Source organism: Lampris incognitus, chromosome 7 (genome assembly GCF_029633865.1).
Source record: "Lampris incognitus isolate fLamInc1 chromosome 7, fLamInc1.hap2, whole genome shotgun sequence".
NCBI classification, from domain to species: Eukaryota; Metazoa; Chordata; class Actinopteri; order Lampriformes; family Lampridae; genus Lampris; species Lampris incognitus.
In genome coordinates this window covers 12,413,157-12,431,603 of record NC_079217.1, presented here as the reverse complement: position 1 = coordinate 12,431,603, position 18,447 = coordinate 12,413,157, and the positions used below count along the sequence as shown (strand labels likewise).

Below are 18,447 nucleotides of genomic sequence, written 5' to 3'. Positions count from 1 at the left end.
GGGAAGCCGGATGTGGGTATGTGTCTTGCTCGCTACTCTAGCGCCTCTTCTGGTTGGTGGGGGCGCCTGTTCGGGGGGGAGGGGGACCTGGGGGGAATAGCGTGATCCTTCCACGCGCTACGTCCCCCTGGGAAAACTCCTCACTGTCAGGTGAAAAGAAGCGGCCGGCGACTCCACGTGTGTCGGAGGAGGCATGTGGTAGTCTGCAGCCCTCCCCGGATCGGCAGAGGGGGGTGGAGCAGCAACCGGGACGGCTCGGAAGAGTGGGGTAATTGGCCGGATACAACTGGGGAGAAAAACAGGAAAAACTCCAAAAATAAATCAATGCTGTGTGTGAAATATAGATTGGTTGCGTTGTTGCTCTAGCTAAGCTACGTCTGTTGGACATCAGAGTTGTGTTTTCAGACAGGTCGGCAATATTGTGCAAGAATGGTGTTAGTGAAGATGTGAAAAAGTGAAGGTCCTTACCGAATTGCAGATTATATACCTGTGTTTAGATGGGCTTTGTGACCTTGTTTATTTTCTCACAGACTTCATCCGTTGTTAGTAATAATAACTGATGTAAAAACGTTCAGTTACACGTTCTGCGTAACGTGCTTTGTGTTAAGATTAGATGGCCCGCCAGCCATGATGGGCCATCTAAGATGCGGTGTAGTTTGACGTAGGAGTTCACAGAAACACCGTCGGCAGATGTGTAAGACCTGCTCTGTCACCTTTAGCACGCCCAGACAAATTCATCATGGGGTTAGCGTCAGTCAAATGGGTGCTAGTGTGTACTGTGTGTGTTGAGACGTGTGCAGTTCCCCCTGGAGCAGTATACCGGGACATTTAATTGGCATGTTATTGATCATGTCCTCCCCCATCTCTCTGCTCTCCTCCCTGTTTTCAGAGACAGAAAGGGGGGAAGAAAAAGCTCGCATGTGTGTGTCTGTGCGTTGGATGCTGTGGTGTGCATGTCTGTGACAGTGAGTGCATGGGTTGAGGGAGATCCGGGGGAGGGGGGAAGGGGAAGGAGGGCGGGGGGGGGAGGGAAGGGCGAAGCTGGGCTGAGTCTGGCAGTCTTTGTTCAAGCCGCGATCACGCCGGACGCACCAGGGAAGGGAAAAAAAAAGAGGTGAGGCTTGGGTCCTCTTGTCTCTCCTCCCCCCGCTGTCCTTTTTCCTGGCTTTCCTCTCTCCATCTTTCGCTATCCTCCACCCCCACCCCCTCGCACATCTCTCTCAGTCTCTCTCTGGCACTTGCTGTCACTGCTTGCTACCCCGGCAGGCAAGCTCAGGGATGCCGTCTGCCAGCCTAGTATGGGCCATTGCTGCGGTAGGCTCTTTCTCCACCCGCTGCGCAGTCTGGACCAAACGGTAAAAAAAGCAGCATACTGTTCTGGCAGCAGTCTCGATGGGATACTAGGGTACCTTTTTTTCACGCGCACTCGTGTGTGTGTGTGTGTGTGTGTGTGTGTGTGTGCCTCTGTGTGTGTTTCAGTGCTGGGGTAATGGCTGAATGTGTGGGGAGGGTGTCTGTCCATCTTTTCATGGCCACTTGAGCGATGTGAGAGTTAAGCTGTGCATGAATATGCTGAGTCAAAGCAGGCTTCGTTTGTTTTTGCTTCTTCGTGTCTATCTTGCACTCTTTGTTACGGTTTGCACTTCCATTACATAACTCTATCTACGGGTTTTCTGCTCCACTCCAGTGCCTGTTATGACTGCATCTGTTTTAGTGCAAATGAAAACGGTTAATTGACTGGAAATTAGTTGCACAGAGGGGAAAAAAGTCAAAATTAGCAAGCCAGTGTACATTCGGGGGTTGTGTTTGGTTGTGATTAATAGTTTATTTTCGTGACTTTATCTCATTTCAATGGGGCGGATGTCCTTGAGCGTGTGTAGCTTCGCAGGTAGGAGGAACCATGTGCACATTCAGCAGAGGAAACAGATTTTGTTGAAGCGATGGAGACTGACTGTTGGGAGGGGAAATCAGAATGCGTGTCACATTGATCACTGGAGACTGGGCTGGACCGATTCAATGATGTTTAGGGGAAGAGGAGGAGTCGAAGAAAAACCACTGACCCTCCTCCACCTCTTGTGAGGTCATTGCAATCTATGGCTGGTGACAGTATGTCTCCAACCTTTGGAGAGGGATGACATCACTGCTGTCTAGAAATATAGTAGTAGTTCATACATATTTTACAGTTCCTCTCTCTCTCTCTCTCTCTCTCTCTCTCTCTCTCTCTCTCTCTCTCTCTCTCTCTCTCAGTTGTGGTAAAATCTTTCATCTAAAAATCTCACCTCGTGGAACCTACCTCATTTTTTTCTGCACCCCCAACACTATTCTCTCTCAGCCTCTCTTCTATCGCTTGCTATTGCCCGTGCGGTATAATTTGAAGTAGGATTTCACAGAAACACCATCGACAGATGTGTAAGTAAGACCTGCTCTGTCACCTTTAACATGCTCAAACAAATGTATCATGGGGTTAGCGTCAGCTTGCTGTTTCTGCGTTAGCTGAATATGTGACTCAGATGTTCTAATTTAAGTGCAAATTCGTCTATTTTACAATGTTCGTGTTAGCGACCAGTCAGAATTGTATGTAAATGTAACGTTAGTCAGCCATTTGAAAATGTGCGGTCCATACTAGGCCTACTTCCAATTACACACTTAATACGATTACCCCGTATCGTTCTGTTTGCATCGAAATTACACAACAAGTGTGCTTTGCATCTGTGGCACTATGTGTCCTTGCATGATTTCATAGAAGTAGGGAATTCAGGCCCACTTACTGCTAGTCCGCCTCTATGATTGTGACCGGTTGTCGTTTCAACAGGCTGGTTTCTTTCTGCCTGTTTGACAAGGATGTGCTTTGAGGTTCCCACATTAGGAGGAATCCTCAGGGAATTTCGTGCAAGCCTTAATTGTCATGTCTGTCACTGAGCCGTGGCCCCAGCCCCTCTCCTGCTAACGCCTCAGAGAAGAGTTAGCAGAGAAGTACACCAGGAAGTGAGAAGCCGAACTCTGGGTTTTTACAACTGTGGTCTTCACTGGGGCACGGTGGCGCAGTGGTTAGCACGGTCGCCTCACAGCAAGACGGTCCTGGGTTTGAGCCCCGGGGTAGTCCAACCTTGGTGGGTCATCCTGGGTCATCCTCTGTGTGGAGTTTGCATGTTCTCCCTGTGTCTGTGTGGGTTTCCTCCGGGGGCTTCAGTTTCTTCCCACAGTCCAAAGACATGTAGGTCAGGTGAATCGGCCGTACTAAATTGTCCCTAGGTATTAATGGGTGTGTGTGTTTGTTTGTCAGCCCTGTGATGGCCTGGCGGCCTGTCCAGGGTGTCTCCCTGCCTACCGCCCAATGACTGTTGGTATAGGTTCCAGCGACCCTGAGAGCAGGATAAGCGGTTCAGATAATGGATGGATGGTCTTCACTGGCCTTGTCTGATCGCAAAACAAATACATCCAGTTCTCCATAGCAGCATTTACAGCCTGCACAGTAGCAAGTGTTTTGCAGTGACATGCAGTACTTGTGTTTGTGTATCCCATTTAGAGCGAGAGTGCCATTGTGAAGGAGAGGGAACTGTCCCTGGAGCTCGCCAGAATCAGGGATGAAGTGGGTAAGTGGGACGCAGCACAACAGCTATTGCACCACAGGGAGAAAGGAGGGCAGCGAGTCACTCTCAGCAGGCATACCAGGAGATTTCGCGGTGTATTGCCATCGGAGACAAGAGGAACAAGCCTTTCCTCAGAGTCCGCTCACTGCTGAGGGCAGGCTAGCTATAATCAGAGATCACGGCACAACGCCATTATGTTCCCTACAGCCCAGGTCCCCGAGGTGCCACCAAGAGCTGTGTGTAGGTGGGCTTTCGTACCAACCAAACACACCACCACTGGATTTCACTTGAAGGTCCTCCACCCTCCAAGCTGAAGTTCTTGTAGTTAGTAATAAGATGGTGTAGCATTTGGCTGGTATCCACACCTAGTACATATACTACAGTTATATCACACAGTGGCATGCAGTCGGTAACCACAGCATCTGTTCCAGAGAGCTGTGTGTGTCCTTGGTAATTTGTGATATTGGGCTATACAAATAAATGGACTTGACTTTTCTTCAAAGTATTCAACAACTTCTAACTGTTTGTCAGTTTGCGCTTCCATTTCCAAAAAATGGTGGATGAAAGCAGTAGCGGGTCGCAGAAGAATGGCTTCATTTCTCCTAAGCGTTGCCTCTTGTTGCAGTGATCTACATTCAGCTTCGGAAAGCTTGTGAATTTGTTTTCTGAATGGAAGAGCGAGAGATGTAGGGGAGTTTCGGAGAAACAGGTGTTTGCCAGATATACAGCGATGACATAATGCGTCTCTAATTGTGGCCGTGTATTCCGTCTGGGTGCTGTTATCAGTTTTGCCTGATTTTTTTGGGGGGGGGGGATTCGACCCGCAGGCAAACATTTGGAATCATTTTATAGGCATCAAAATTAAACCGAGACCGAAAAACAATCAGTGGAAAATTCCACGTAGCGGCTTTTAATCACCTATTCCAGCGTATTTTGCCGATGCGAGGTGATTTCCCCCTGCGTTCGGCATGTGATATCCGTTCATTGTATCTTGTGATGCAAATCGCACTCCCTCCATGTGGTCTAGCTTTCAGTGTTGCACGCTGGGAGCATTTGCAGCAGGACAAGGAGGAGCTTGAACGCCGTTTTGAGAGCGAGCTGCGGGATTTGCGGACGCAGCAACAGGGTGAGCTGGGGGCCCTGGAGGAGCAGCTGAGGGCCCAGCACACAAAGGAGACCAAACACTTGTATGTCGAGCAACAGGCCGAGCTAGAGGAGCTACACACTAAGCAACAGGATCAGGTGTGTGTGTGTGTGTGTGTGTGTGTGAGAGTGTGTATATTTTTGGTTCTATGTGTGCATGAGCCAACTGAACCTCTGTTATCAGTACAATTTTTTTGCAATTATAATTGGACCAACCTTGCCCAGATTGAGGTCATGAGTGAGAACCATGAGGCTTCCTTGATGGAAATTGAGATGGCTCACAATGACACGTTGTCCACTCTGCAAGAGGAGCATGCCCGGACTGTGAAAAGTAAGCATGACAGTGATTTTTACATATGCACCACTATACTGTACAGTTACCGTATGCCACACTGGCTTAAAATAGATATGAAGTAACGTGTGTCCTCTGTTGTGCCAGATCTTAAGATGGCCCATGAACAGCAGAGGAAATCTCTGGAAGAGGAGTTTGAGAAGATCAGACTGTCACTGCAGGTGAACACCCCCCCCCCCCCACCCGCCGTGGCGGCCCCTGTATTCGCAGAGGCTATGACACATTTTCAATCACGTACTCTGCAGGTAACTCACAAGTTCATGTCTGCTTGCTAACCAGGATCAGGTGGACACGCTGACGTTTCAAAATCGTAGCCTGAGAGACCGTGCCAAGCGTTTTGAAGAAGCCCTACGCAGGAGCACTGATGAGCAGATAGTGGTATGGCATGACAACTGTATACAGACAAAAAGAGTGGTTAGATAAAACTTGAACTCGGTTGTGCCAGCGTTGTTTGTAACTGCCTCAGAGAGTATTGGTTTTCTCATTGTATGGTGTCTAATGGTGACAGGATGCCCTGGCCCCGTATCAGCACATTGAAGAGGATCTGAAAAGCCTGAAAGAGGTGCTGGAAATGAAGAATCAGCAAATCCACCAACAGGAGGTCAAAATCTCGGAACTGGAGAAAATGGTAGGCTCCAAATTGCCGCTTTGGTAAAAATGCTCAATAAATTCACAATTCAAAGTCAAAAATACAGTCAGAAATGGTATAAGAATATGAAAATATTTTGAAAATTCGTTAAATTAAGAAAAAAAAAAAGATTGTGTCCGAAAGGTGTGGGGATGCAAAAAAAAAAGGATCTCCAAGGCAAAAACTACAGCAAAATGGAAAAGGAAGCTGCTTTGCGATACATAAGTGAAGTTTAATGATGAAGTAATGTTGAAGCAGTACCCTGACTTTTTGTCTTCTTTACCATTCGTTGAAGAAGTGCCACATAAGAATTGTTTTCTGCGAGCCTTACGTTATCATTAAACTTCACTTATTTCTTGCACACGATACCAAAGTATTTGTTTTGTGCCATCATCTGTACACACTTTGTACCGGATATACTATTTTGATATTCATTCTTTACCTTCTTTGGTGTCTTTGTGCATGCTCGATAATCCAGGTAAGGGAATCACAGAAAGGTGAATCAGTTCTTCTGGACGTTCATCAGCATGGCCGGATTAATCCACCTGGGGGCCCCGGGGCACACACATCTAGCCCCCCCCCGCCCCATCAGATAGGCTACGCAAACAATACTAAACATCGTTAAATGTAAAACTAATGCAAATACCAAACATGGTAGTCGGCGCTTGGGGCCCTGCATCAGTAGAGACTTTGTAGCTTGGGGCCCTGCATCAGTAAAGACTTTGTAGCTTGGGGCCCTACATCAGTAGAGACTTTGTAGCTTGGGGCCCTGCATCAGTAGAGACTAGCTTGGGCCCTGCATCGCGACGCAGGGTTGGAACAAACCATCCCTTGTCGGGTATGATTGGGGATCCCTACTATATGTGAACACAGTACCCCTGAGCTTTTGGGGCCCCTCGTGGTCCGGGGCCCCGGGGCACTCACCCGGCATGCCCGGTCCGTAATCCAGCCTTGTTCATCAGTTCTCCCACTAAACGTTGTGTCCAGATGAACTGATTCACCTCTCTGGGATTTACCTTCTTCAGTTCTCTTTTTTCACCTCTTCTGGGCCAGCAGCTCATACAAAGAATTTAATGTTGTCCACTCTTTCCCATGTGTATTTGAGCAGGCCGAAAAGAACGTGTACCTGGAGGAGCGAGTCCAGATATTACAGCAGCAGAATGAAGACCTGAAGGCCAGGATAGACAAAAACCTCGCCGTATCAAGGTCAGTTTGTGTTAAAGGTCCGCTGGCACAGGTTTTACTGCTCAAATCATGTAAAACTAGAATCTGTTATGGCCAGAAATGCCCTATGCTATTTTCTGAATTCTGACACCTGCTCCCGATCCACCACCTACCAATACTGCAATAGTACACTTTCTGCAAATTACACAAGCTTGCACTTGCACTGCAAAAATGTCCGAAGATCAGCATCACTGCTGAATTTTGGAGCGCTCCATTTTACAAACGCATGCCTTCTATCAATTAAACGGCGAGAGCGGTCATGGGCTCGCTTGCGCCAAACTTTGGCACAATGCGAATCAGTGAAAAGTGGACGGAAATAGCTGATATGACACGAAAAGCCGCTGTTTCACCCCGAGATACGCGAAATAAGGGAAATGGTCACTTGCTCGAGTGACAATCAAAAAAAAAAAGTTTGATCAATTGATAACACTTAAGTATGGGGAACATAGTCACCATTAATTAGGTGCTTATTAGCATGCAAATTAGCAACATATTGTCTCTTAATTGGTCATTATTACATACTCATTAATGCCTTATTCTGCATGGCCTTATTATACAACCAGTAAGCCATTAACTATGAGTTTTCCCTCTGTAACCTCAGAAGTATTGCTTATTAGTAGTACCATCTCAATATGCTTTGCTTAGTATGGACTTTATAAGGTGGTAGTACCACAGGAAGAGTTATTCTCCCTTACTAACACTTAATGAATATGGTCTGTTCTTACATAACAAAACACAAAACTACAAGTGTTAATAGTGTTAAATTACTGTAAATTAAGTTTTTGTTACTTAGAATATGTTCCCCATACTAAAGTGACATCTTGATCATTACTAATTCACTAGTAATTAAGTTTTTTTATGTTCCCCATACTAAAGTGTTACCGATCAATTTATTGAATAATGGATATAAGATAAGATTTTGAAGAAAAAGGTAAGTCTCATTAAAGAAGGTTGAACTTGTTCCATTGAAATTCACCTTTTTATTCGTGGAATCTTCTTTTCAGTTATTTTACAACTCAGTGATGACCTCGGTGTTTCCAAGTGTGCATAATCTTTTAGTTTCTGGATTACAATATCCTATCCTTAAATACCCTACAGTACTAAGAACATTGTATTTTAGCATTGAACTGCTGAATAGCTAAATATAATTATACAAATTGCTGTGTGTAATTAGATTCTAATTGTCTCTCCCGACCCCTCTTTCTCTGCAGACAACTGTCTGAGGAGAACGCCAACTTGCAAGTGAACGTGGAGAAGGAGAGCAATGAGAAGAAACGCCTGAGTCGCACCAATGAGGAGCTGCTGTGGCGTCTTCAGACAGGCGAGCTGAGCCCCCGCATGACACCCAACTCTTCTCCCGTTCACCACGCCTCCCCCGGACCGGGTTCCCCTGCACGCCCGCGCTCCTACCATCAATGAGAGACCCTGAGAACTCTTGACACTCGTCTTTTGTCCAGCTCCTTGTTGTGTCCGACAAATGTTGACAGTCAAGGCTTTAAAAAAAAACAAAAATCTTTGGAAGAGCAGCTTTTCTGTACCCCCACATTGAATGTCCCTCTCTGTAAAACGATGTAGATGGATCGATGCCAACCAGTTTACTCACCTTTGATATATGGGAAGTGCCAGTCACTCATTTTGGCCACTTCCAAAATCTAATCTTAGGGATTTTTTCTCTGACCTAAAGTATTGTATTATTGAACCACGTTTTTTTAATTTGATGGGGATTCTGTCTATTCTGCATTCTTGCGCTATTCAACACCAGTGCCCCCCCCCCCCCCCCCCCCCCCGAGCAAGCCGACAGACTGAGCCGCCGCCCCGCCGCAGATGAACTTCACACTGGACTTCATCGGGTGCAAGAATCGCAGTCATGGTGCCTCATTTCCATGTTTTCGCCGCCATGTTTTTGCCTCCATCCGCATCTCCACCTTCTCGTCCAGGCCTCAGGATGATGGATGTATGAGATACAGGAAGCATCAAATGTGCGTCAATGGACAAACACAAAAAGCGCCTTTGCCATCCATTCTCCTCCCACCAGCAATGTCTCTGAAGGCACAGGCAATACTCAACAACCTAAAATAACACATCTACCTAGAGTAACTTACTTTTTAAGTAATGTTTTTAGATCCTCCACTGGGGGCACCTTTGCCATCTTGTAATGGCATACCTATTAGTATTGGACAGACGACTTCCTGGCCACCGAATTCATATGATGCCCGCTGCTCCCCATCCTTTACTTTCCTTCCAAACTGCAGTGTAAACTGTCCTGCTGTGTATGGTTAAAACTACACAACAGCTCAGAGCTCCAATGAACTGCCAATGTCATGTAATTAATTATATGAATATTATTCATAGCATTTCGTAACTACTGCACAAGTATCTTATCCTTTTCTTTTTTTTTGCTTTCTGCAAAGCATGAACTGTCTTCCAGTTATGATGATAGTGAGAGGTGTGTTTTGTGGACAAACTGCAGCATGTGGGTATGGAGCAGAGGAGGCACACTGTTGGGCCAAAGGGTAATGTAACTTCATTTACATTTGTTGCCTCTCCTTTCATCCAAAACAAAGTCAAAGTAAAGCCATTTAAGGAATTAAACCGGTGAATAATACAGTTCACCATAGCCCGCATACAAACCCACCTTTTCCTCGGTGGTTGGCGCCCCTCATTCACTATCTGCTTCAGGTTAATGTGACCGTGTTCACAGTGCAGGCTAGTTACATGCCATTACTAAAAAACAAAGCCTGGAATCTTTTTAAAACCTCCAAGGGGGGCGCGTCTGGTAGTGTAGCGGTCTATTCCGTTACCTACCAACACGGGGGTCTCCGGTTCGAATCCCCGTGTTGCCTCTGGCTTGGTCGGGCGTGTCTACAGACACAATTGGACGTGTCTGCGGGTGGGAAGCCGGATGTGGGTATATGTGTCCTGGTCACGGCTCTAGCGCCTCCTCTGGTCGGTCAGGGCGCCTGTTCCGGGGGGGGAACTGGGGGGAATAGCGTGACGCGCCACATCCCCCTGGCAAAACTCCTCACTGTCAGGTGAAAAGAAGGGGCTGGCGACTCCACATGTATCGGAGGAGCCGTGTGGTAGTCTGCAGCCCTCCCCGGATCGGCAGAGGAGGTGGAGCAGCAACCGGGACGGGGGAGACCCTCCCAGGGGAACGTCATCAAATGATACCATTCACTATGCACAGCAGTTGTCATGCCTGGAGCCGATCGTGTTGACTCAGCAAACCTACCCGTTAGCGGTGCTGGCCTTAACCTGCACCTCTTAATACCATCTGAGTGCATTAGTCACATCGTATTAACCCAGAAGATGGGGATTTCACAGGTTGCATATCCAACAGACATTCCATGGAAAATCTCGGAATGATCTTTGGGGGAACGTCCTTTAAGATTGTCGTTGATGTTGTTGTACAGTACCGGTACAGTATGACCGGAAACGTGGTGACTACGTATTTTCTCTGTTCATATTATAGAAACCTTTTTTTTTCTTTTTTTTTAAGTGTACCTTATCATGTCTTGTACAACTGGCTGGACTTGTTGCTGTCTTTTGCATTGCTTATTATCTGAGTTGTATGTGTATCACAAGCGGGGTGTGGGCTTCACCTCCTAAGCATAATGTGGGGGGGGGGGGGGAACACCATAGTGGCTTCCGGCCTTTCATCCTCCATAGGAATTCCTTAGGCGATATGAAAAACGTCGAATATGGAGGAGAATCAATCGTGAAAGCTGTTACCTCATTTCCCCGGTCCGGGGGAAACTTCTCAGGTCTCAAGGAGACTTATGACTCGTCAAAGGAAAGCAACTGCCATAACTTTTTTTTTTTCTGTTTCGTCTTTTTAATTTCTCAGTCGTTACACTTTTCCTTTCCTATGTGCATACATACAGTTAAGTAAGCTCTCCGCTCGGTTGTGTCATTTGCAAACCGTACTCACTTCCCAACGTGGGAGTATGATTGGGATGTACAGTAGATTTTAAAGTATTCAAAAGAGCATTTACTACCAGTGGGTAAAAAAAAAAAAAATTGCTTAGAAAAATACAAAATTGAAAAAAAAATGTGCTTAGAGAAATGCATTTATTTGCTGCTAAATGATGAATATTATTAGAAACGCCCCCCCCCACCACCTTCTCCGTTGCGTTGGTTCCCCGGGGCCCCTCATGTGACGTCGGCGGTCTCCAGACTGCCGCCGGGACAACCGAGCTAGCTTAAACACCGCTAAGTCGCGCTGTTTGACGAAAAAGTATTGGAAATGATATTTCTCGATATCAGGTACTCCCAACTGCACTGGTTGCCTGTGTGTCCTGTGGACACATGACGTCATTCTCATGGCCTGAATGTTTGTCCCACGCTAGAGTAGGGGACGTTGTTTACAGTCAGTCGGTGTCTGAGCGGACCGAGTTGTCACGCGGCTGTCGGTACCATTGTCGGTTGTTTACAGGACTTACGTTGTAAAGATTGTATTTCAGTATTTCAGCACACCGTTTTCCTCCCGATACGTTGAAATGAACGCATGTCTTTTTAAGATCGTCTTGCATTTGAGGTGTGTGTTTTTTTTTCTAGATTTTTCTTTTTTTTACAGAACTGCAATTGTAGCTTAGGTAGTTAGAACATGCCGTCAGTGACGAGACACTAACATCTGTACTGTATATGTTGCACTTTGGATCTAAATATTAAATCACATTTTAAAGTGTGTAGAGAAGCAATATATGATTTGGATAAATGTCGTTGTTGTATTAAATTATTGCTATTTGATGCGATTACTATGGACGGGAAAATAGCAAAGAGTGTTATTAAAAATCCAAATATATATCTGTGTAAGGACTGAGCTCATAACGCAAAGGGAAATTCGGTTAAAATGCAAGGGACGTCGCTGAACCCTAAACAACACGATACAAATCTGACTGGATTCAGTCGCAAGAACACAGGGAACATAGTCATGACATCACTTCCTGTTGATAAACTGCTGGATTAGATCTATAGGGACCGGGAAAACGATGGTGGAGTTCTTCTCCGCAGAAATGGTGTTGAGGGTCTGCAGGTAGCGCAGCTGGAGAGCAGATGGTGACTCGGCAATCACCAGGGAGGCTTCTTTCAGTGCCCTGGAGGCGTTCATTTCTCCCTCTGCAGCAATAACCTAAAGTGCGGACAGATGCAACCAACACGTGTTTTGGCATTCAGGCAGAAATGCTAAATATGCTGTCCCAGCCCCATACGCGGCTCTAAATTGAAGCAATCAGTTCAGATTTATTTGGTCCACTGTTCAATCCTTTGTTGCCCCGCCTTACCTTCGCCTTGGCCTCCCGGCTGGCCTCTGCTTCTGCCGCCATGGCCCTCTGCAGCTGACTGGGCAGTTTAACATCCTTGATTTCCACGCGCTCCACTTTAATACCCCATGTATCGGTGGAATTGTCCAAGGCCTCCTGCAGGTACATTTGAAATGCCAAAAAAAAATTCCCGCTGAAGTCATACTACTAATTTTGCTTAAAAGCTCACTGTAATCTCTGTAACTGTTCCACCGCAGTACACACGGCTTTGTGCCTACCTGCATATTATGTGAGATGCCCTCTCTGTCAGACAGCAGCTCTGCCAGGTTCTTCGTCCCGAGCACATTCCTCAGGGTGGTCTGTGCTAGTAGCTGCGTAGATAAGTGGGCGTTGGAGACATTGGCCACAGCCGAGATCGGGCAAAATATTCGGAAGTACACCACACCATCCACAGACACTGTCACCGAGTCCTTGGTTAGGATCTGCCGAAGTAAAAAACCAAAACATCTATGTTAGTTGTCATCATCTATGTAAAGCTGAAATAACTACCAAAGAAAATGCTGAAACAGGCTGCGTTACATCATATTTACACAACTGTGATTTTAACCATTGGGATACCTGTAGTAATGACACTCATATCTGGGAAATGAAAAGTAAATTAGGGGAAACTCTACCTCTTGTGGAGGGATGTCAAAGGTAACAGTTCTCAAATCCACTTTCACAAACGTGTCGGTGCAAGGCAGGACAAAAAAAAGTCCTGAAAAAGAGAAGACCATGCGTTCAAAGGACAATTGCATCCATTCAGAACTAATCCCATTTCAGAACCAGCCCTTTAAAACCCAATTAAACCGGCTAATAGGTTTGTTAGTTCCCTATAAGACTGAGACAGAGGACCCAAGGGGCTTTTAAAGCCCTTTTGATTAGTAAAGAACCCCACAGCACACTCTCTGGATTTCATGAGACTCAAGCCAGTCCAGCAAAGGAGTGGTTGAAAACATTATACTGGGGAATTCCTACTACTACTGCTACTACTACTACTACTACTACTGCTACTACTGCTACTTTCGGCTGCTGCCATTAGGGGTCGCCACAGCGGATCATCTGTTTCCATTTCTTCCTGTCTTCTGCATCTTCCTCTGTCACACCAGCATGTCCTCCCTCACTACACCCATAAACCTCCTCTTCGGCCTTCCTCTTTTCCTCTTCCCTGGCGGCTGAGGAATACTGGGGAATTCCGCTGAACCGTATTTTGGTACCGCTCATGTATGGTTTTAAAATGGTGCAGGAGATTGACTAAGGCACCGCTTGATGGTTTAGTAGAGCGAGCAGAGCTCTTCCCTTCCGTTCTCGTGGAATAACCTGCCTGCTGCCATCAGACCATCAGAGTCTGTCAAGTCCTTTAAATCCAGACTTCAAACTCATCTTTTTGCCTTAGCTTACAATTAGTTGCCTTTAAGCCGAGTGCTTCACCACCTGTACTGCATGGCGGGTCGGTCTTCTGTCTCGGTGAATTCACCGACCACTGTTCTGCCAACCAGATTATAGTGTATAGATTATGACTAATTGATGACTTAACTGATTATGACTAATGACTATTGCAAACTGTTCTCTTCTCTCACATGTCTTTTCTCTCTCTCTCTCTCCGAATGATGTCCTTTCCCTTCTCTTTTTCTGTGAATGGTGTCACGTGAGTCTCCCTTGTGTGCACATGCAGTTGGTCCTCCTCCCAGGTCTCCGTGGTGACGGTGGTTGCCACCTGGACGCCGCTTGGCATCCTCCTCATCACATTTTCTTTTTATATATATCGTTTTTCCATGGTGATGCTGGTGGCGTGGCTCAGGTCCTGGGCTGTTCCGGTGGCATCTGGACGCTGCTTGGCATCCTCCTCATCATTCTTCATAAATTTTATAATTCCATTATAATTCTGTTATCCTCTTTCAGTGTTGTATTCTGTAAATTGTGTAAACACAACATCCATCGCACGTTGTCCGTCTTGGGAGAGAGATCCCTCCTCTGTTGCTCTCCCTGAGGTTTCTTCCTATTTTTTCTCCCTGTTGAAGGGCTTTTTTTTTTTTTTTTTTTTTTTTTTTTAAGGGAGTTGTTCCTTATCTGATGTGAGGGTCTAAGGACAGGATGTTGTGTTGCTGTAAAGCCCCCTGAGGCAAATTTGCAATATGTGATATTGGGCTATACAAGTAAAACTGACTTGACTTGACTCTTACCTGGTCCCTTCGGTTTCTTGTCTGTGATCCGACCGAGTCTGAAAATGACAGCTCGCTCATATTCCTTGACTATCTGGAGATCCAAAAAAAACAAACATCGGGCGATCAGTGACGGGACGACATTGGTTTTGCATCACTGAGCCAGATGAGAAGTTGCATTGCTGCTTCTGAAATCCCTTTGCCCACACTTTACCTTAACACACATGAATATTGCCAGGGGGAAGGTTGCAACGACGAAGATCATGGATATGATGAACAGCAGCCAGGCACCGCATCCTAGCCTCCCAGAGCTCTTACTATCTGTAAAAGAAAAGTACTTGGCTTTAACAGGATGATTGCATATTTTCCATTGTTCCTCTAATGTACGCCGGCTCTCTTCCTGTGCGACCCCCCCCCCCCACACACACACACACACACACAAAGACTCGCACAGACTCACAACTCCGCCAGCGTAGCCCTTCTGCTCACACAACTAGACATTGCAGGCCAAGTAAAACACAACACAACTACGTGACTAACACATTCGGTGTGGTGTGGGTGAATCAGGTGAAAATCCGTAACGACGCAGTGATGCAACTAGTCTCTACGGGAAGTGTTGTGGTATCGAGTCCTCCTGGGCTGCTGTTGGGTAACTCCAGGGTTTTTGGACGATCATTTGCACGTCTTTATAAACCCCCTGAGAACATTTTGTTCTGGGTTTTTTTTAACCCCTGCCATGCCCAACTTGCGCTTGTGCAAAACCAGAAAGTGAAACAAAACAACAACAGTCCTTCACTTAATGGGTCAAATGAAAATACAACATCATTTACTAAAAGTTAACGTGGCGTTGTTTTACAAATATCAAAGTTTTCTGCGGAGTACTTATTTGAATTTAAAGGAAGAAGAAAAAAAAGACGAGGTGGATGTTAGGAGTATTTAGATAGGCTACCTTCCATGTTCTCCAGGCTGCTGATCTGGATCTTGCCCTGGGTGACCATCTCAGTTGTGCTGGACGCTGTGGAGATCATGAGCCGGAAGCTGCGGATACATACGCTGAAGCGAAGGCAGGAACGGGCTCGTCTAATCTGATTTGCCCCGTTTCCCGCTCGGGTGTGGCCTATACCCCCTTCCCGCTTGGCCTATACCCCCTTCCCGCTTGGTCTATACCCCCTTCCCGCTTGGCCTGCAGTCGTCCATGCTCCTCCGACTGCACCGAGGGGTCCGCTCACATGACTGTGGGAGTCACAGTGTGTGTGTGTGTGTGTGTGGGTGTGGGTGTGGGTGTGGGTGTGGGTGGGGCACAAGTGAGGAGGGATCACAGACTGACATTAGACCTTGTTCTGGTGTGGGGAAATCTTAAGGTTTAAGATGCCGTGTTTCTCCGTGAGAACACCCCCCACCCCCCCACCCCCCGCGTCCGAGGACTCGGCCACGTGAGGAGCGGAGCTTATGAATAAACCATCGCCGGTATCCCCGACACCGTGGTGGCGAAACACGATGCGTGTGGCGGGTATCGGATGACGTCACGCTCTGCCCGGCCTCGTCGGGAGTGTTTTTGCTATCTCGCACCGTCTGACGTCTGCACGCAGTGATAACATTTTCATAGTTATTTCCCCCCAGCGTTCTTAGGGTTAATTCTTCGTCATACTTTTTTAAACTACTAACCGTTGGAACATATTGCTGGCTGTTCTACAATCTAAAATAATTACACAACAACAACAACAATAAGTACCGTTATAGAAAAGACAGAGTTAGTATACTGAGTTGGGGCGGCCCACCGAGGGTTTGTTGTCATGCAAGCTGGGGTTTACCATGATGCTTTGCGGGGCGGCAGGCAGGTCTCCTTTGTCATCAGGGGCGCACAAATCACCAGGGAGCTCAGGTGTCATCTAACCCCTCTATCAGTTTGCACAGCTGTCAGTCAAGTTGTTGGGGGCCTTGTGTTTGAAGGAACGACGGCCTTTGTCTTTCAAGATTGGGTGACTCACCACATGTGTAGTAGTTGTCGTCGCCGTGTTAGAGAAATGATCATATTGTAACCGGTTATTTTCTTGCCCGGTGCGGGATTCGATACGGGTGTACTGCACCACAAGGCGACATCAACTAACCGCTCGGCTAAACGGTCACACCCGTTAGCTAGGGGCTAACGTGTCTTATTAGTAGTTTACAATATGATGCTTTGTCGTGAAGACAAAAACCAAACAAAACATAAAATGCCTGTTGCTGGAGGGTGTGCGCACGATGCGAGGCTTGAAATAGTCTTCAGCACACCGTGTCTTCTGTCGACTTGACAACTAATTAATACTTGAGACAGGGCGTCCGGGTAGTGTGGCGGTCTATTCCGATCGCCGGTTCGAATCCCCGTGTTACCTCCGGCTTGGTCGGGCGTCCCTACAGACACAATTGGCTGCGTCTGCGGGTGGGAAGCCGGATGTGGGTGTGTGTGCCCTTATCGCTGCACTAGCGCCTCCTCTGGTCAGTCGGGGTACCTGTTCGGGAAGGAGGGGAAACTGCGGGGGGGGGGCGTGATCTCCCACGCGCTACATCCCCCTGGCAAAACTCCTCACTGTCAGGCAGGGTTGCCAACCCTCCCGGATTGGCCCCGGTCTCCCGGACAACAGCAAATCCAATCCGGGAGATTTTTTGACCATCTGAAATTTAAAAATGTGTTCAAATTGATGTTGTAAACTACTAATAAGACACGTTAGCCCCTAGCTAACGGGTGTGACCCTTTAGCCGAGCGGTTAGTGACGTCGCCTTGTGGTGCAGTACACCTCGTATCGAATCCCGCACCGGGCAAGAAAATAACCGGTTACATTGGTGGCAGCGGTGGGATCCGGAAGTGTGCAGATCCTCAGAAGTCTCTTCGGAGCGCGGGAAGAACAAAGCGCGAGGGCGCGCTTCCGGGGAGGATGACGACTGTAAACTACCAATAAGACACGTTAGCCCCTAGTTAACGGGTCTGACCCTTTAGCCGAGCGGTTAGTGATGTCTCCTTGTGGTGCAGTACACCTCGTGTCGAATCCCGCACCGGGCAAGAAAATAACCGGTTACAATATCAACGGGTTTACTGAGCGGGACTCTTATTCTGAAGACTGGCGCTGTGATATTTAAACAATCGCGCGCAAGCGTGTACGCGAGGGCGCCGGGTGACGCTGCCGCACGCGCTAGTGACGACGTGGCTAGTCTACAGCTAACGTTAGCGCTACAGGAAGCACGTTACAGTTGCCGTTAACGTTAAGCCGAACCGCGGTCGACATGGCAGAACCACGGAAAAGAAATATCTTGGCCATTTTCAAGACAAGTGGTGCGAGGAAGAGGGTTTCAAAAACCGGGTAGGAAAAGTTGATGACATTACTGCTGAATGCACGCTGTGCCGCCATAGTTATAACGAGAGGGACCATAGGCCGTGTGTGTGTGTGTGTGTGTGTGTGTGTGTGTGTGTGTGTGTGTGTGTGTGTGTGTGTGTGTGTGTGTGTGTGTGTGTGTGTGTGTGTGTGTGAGAGAGAGACCCGTGGGTTGGCGTTGCACATAGCTGTGTAATGGGGAAGAGTGGGGGTGCACATTTTTGCGATTAGATTTGTTCTGTTGTACCGTGGTAAGGCTATTTATAGGTTGTCGTGACAATTCTGGTCCGAACACACTAGACTCCCCCCCCCAAAAAAAACAAAAAACGGAACAAAAAAGAAAATCTCCCGGAACGAAGTCGAGTTCCAGGGGCGTAGCCAGGATTTTTTTTACTGGGGGGGGGCAGCTGGGGTCCAGCCATTTAATTAGGGTGGCACTTGTCAAAACTAATATTTTAAAACTACTTTCGAAGTTTATGATAGCCCTTTTAACAATGCCATGGATTGTGTATAGCCAAAGGGTATGGAATGGTATCATTCATCTAATCTACATGCCCCATGCACGGGTGTTAATGCAAGGGGTATGGTTTAAGTGTTGTGAAGTGTAAAGACAGAAATTTCATTTAGTATTTCAACAGCTTGAAGGGAAAATGCACGCAATGAAGCCAAAAGTTCATTATCCTGAACACACACAAATAAAT

At 47.0% G+C, this 18,447-nt stretch overlaps 2 protein-coding genes across 2 annotated transcripts; one reads left to right on the top strand and one right to left on the bottom strand.

The window, feature by feature from the left end:
* The first annotated feature begins 1,298 nt into the window (after positions 1-1,298).
* mtus2b (microtubule associated tumor suppressor candidate 2b) lies at positions 1,299-8,637 on the top strand. The gene is made up of 9 exons (XM_056284061.1): positions 1,299-1,355; positions 3,527-3,593; positions 4,618-4,832; positions 4,959-5,064; positions 5,173-5,246; positions 5,365-5,463; positions 5,594-5,713; positions 6,822-6,919; positions 8,149-8,637. Exons 1-9 carry the CDS (start codon positions 1,299-1,301, stop codon positions 8,354-8,356), a joined length of 1,044 nt encoding a protein of 347 aa, XP_056140036.1. The 3' UTR covers positions 8,357-8,637.
* A 2,097-nt stretch (positions 8,638-10,734) lies between these two features.
* On the bottom strand, positions 10,735-15,747 carry stoml3a (stomatin (EPB72)-like 3a). The gene is made up of 7 exons (XM_056283195.1): positions 15,349-15,747; positions 14,614-14,720; positions 14,421-14,493; positions 12,873-12,955; positions 12,477-12,680; positions 12,220-12,354; positions 10,735-12,068 (listed from the first exon to the last, which is right to left on the bottom strand). The coding sequence occupies exons 1-7, from the start codon at positions 15,425-15,427 to the stop codon at positions 11,877-11,879; spliced, it is 873 nt and encodes a 290-aa protein (XP_056139170.1). The 5' UTR covers positions 15,428-15,747; the 3' UTR covers positions 10,735-11,876.
* Between the last annotated feature and the right edge of the window lie 2,700 nt (positions 15,748-18,447).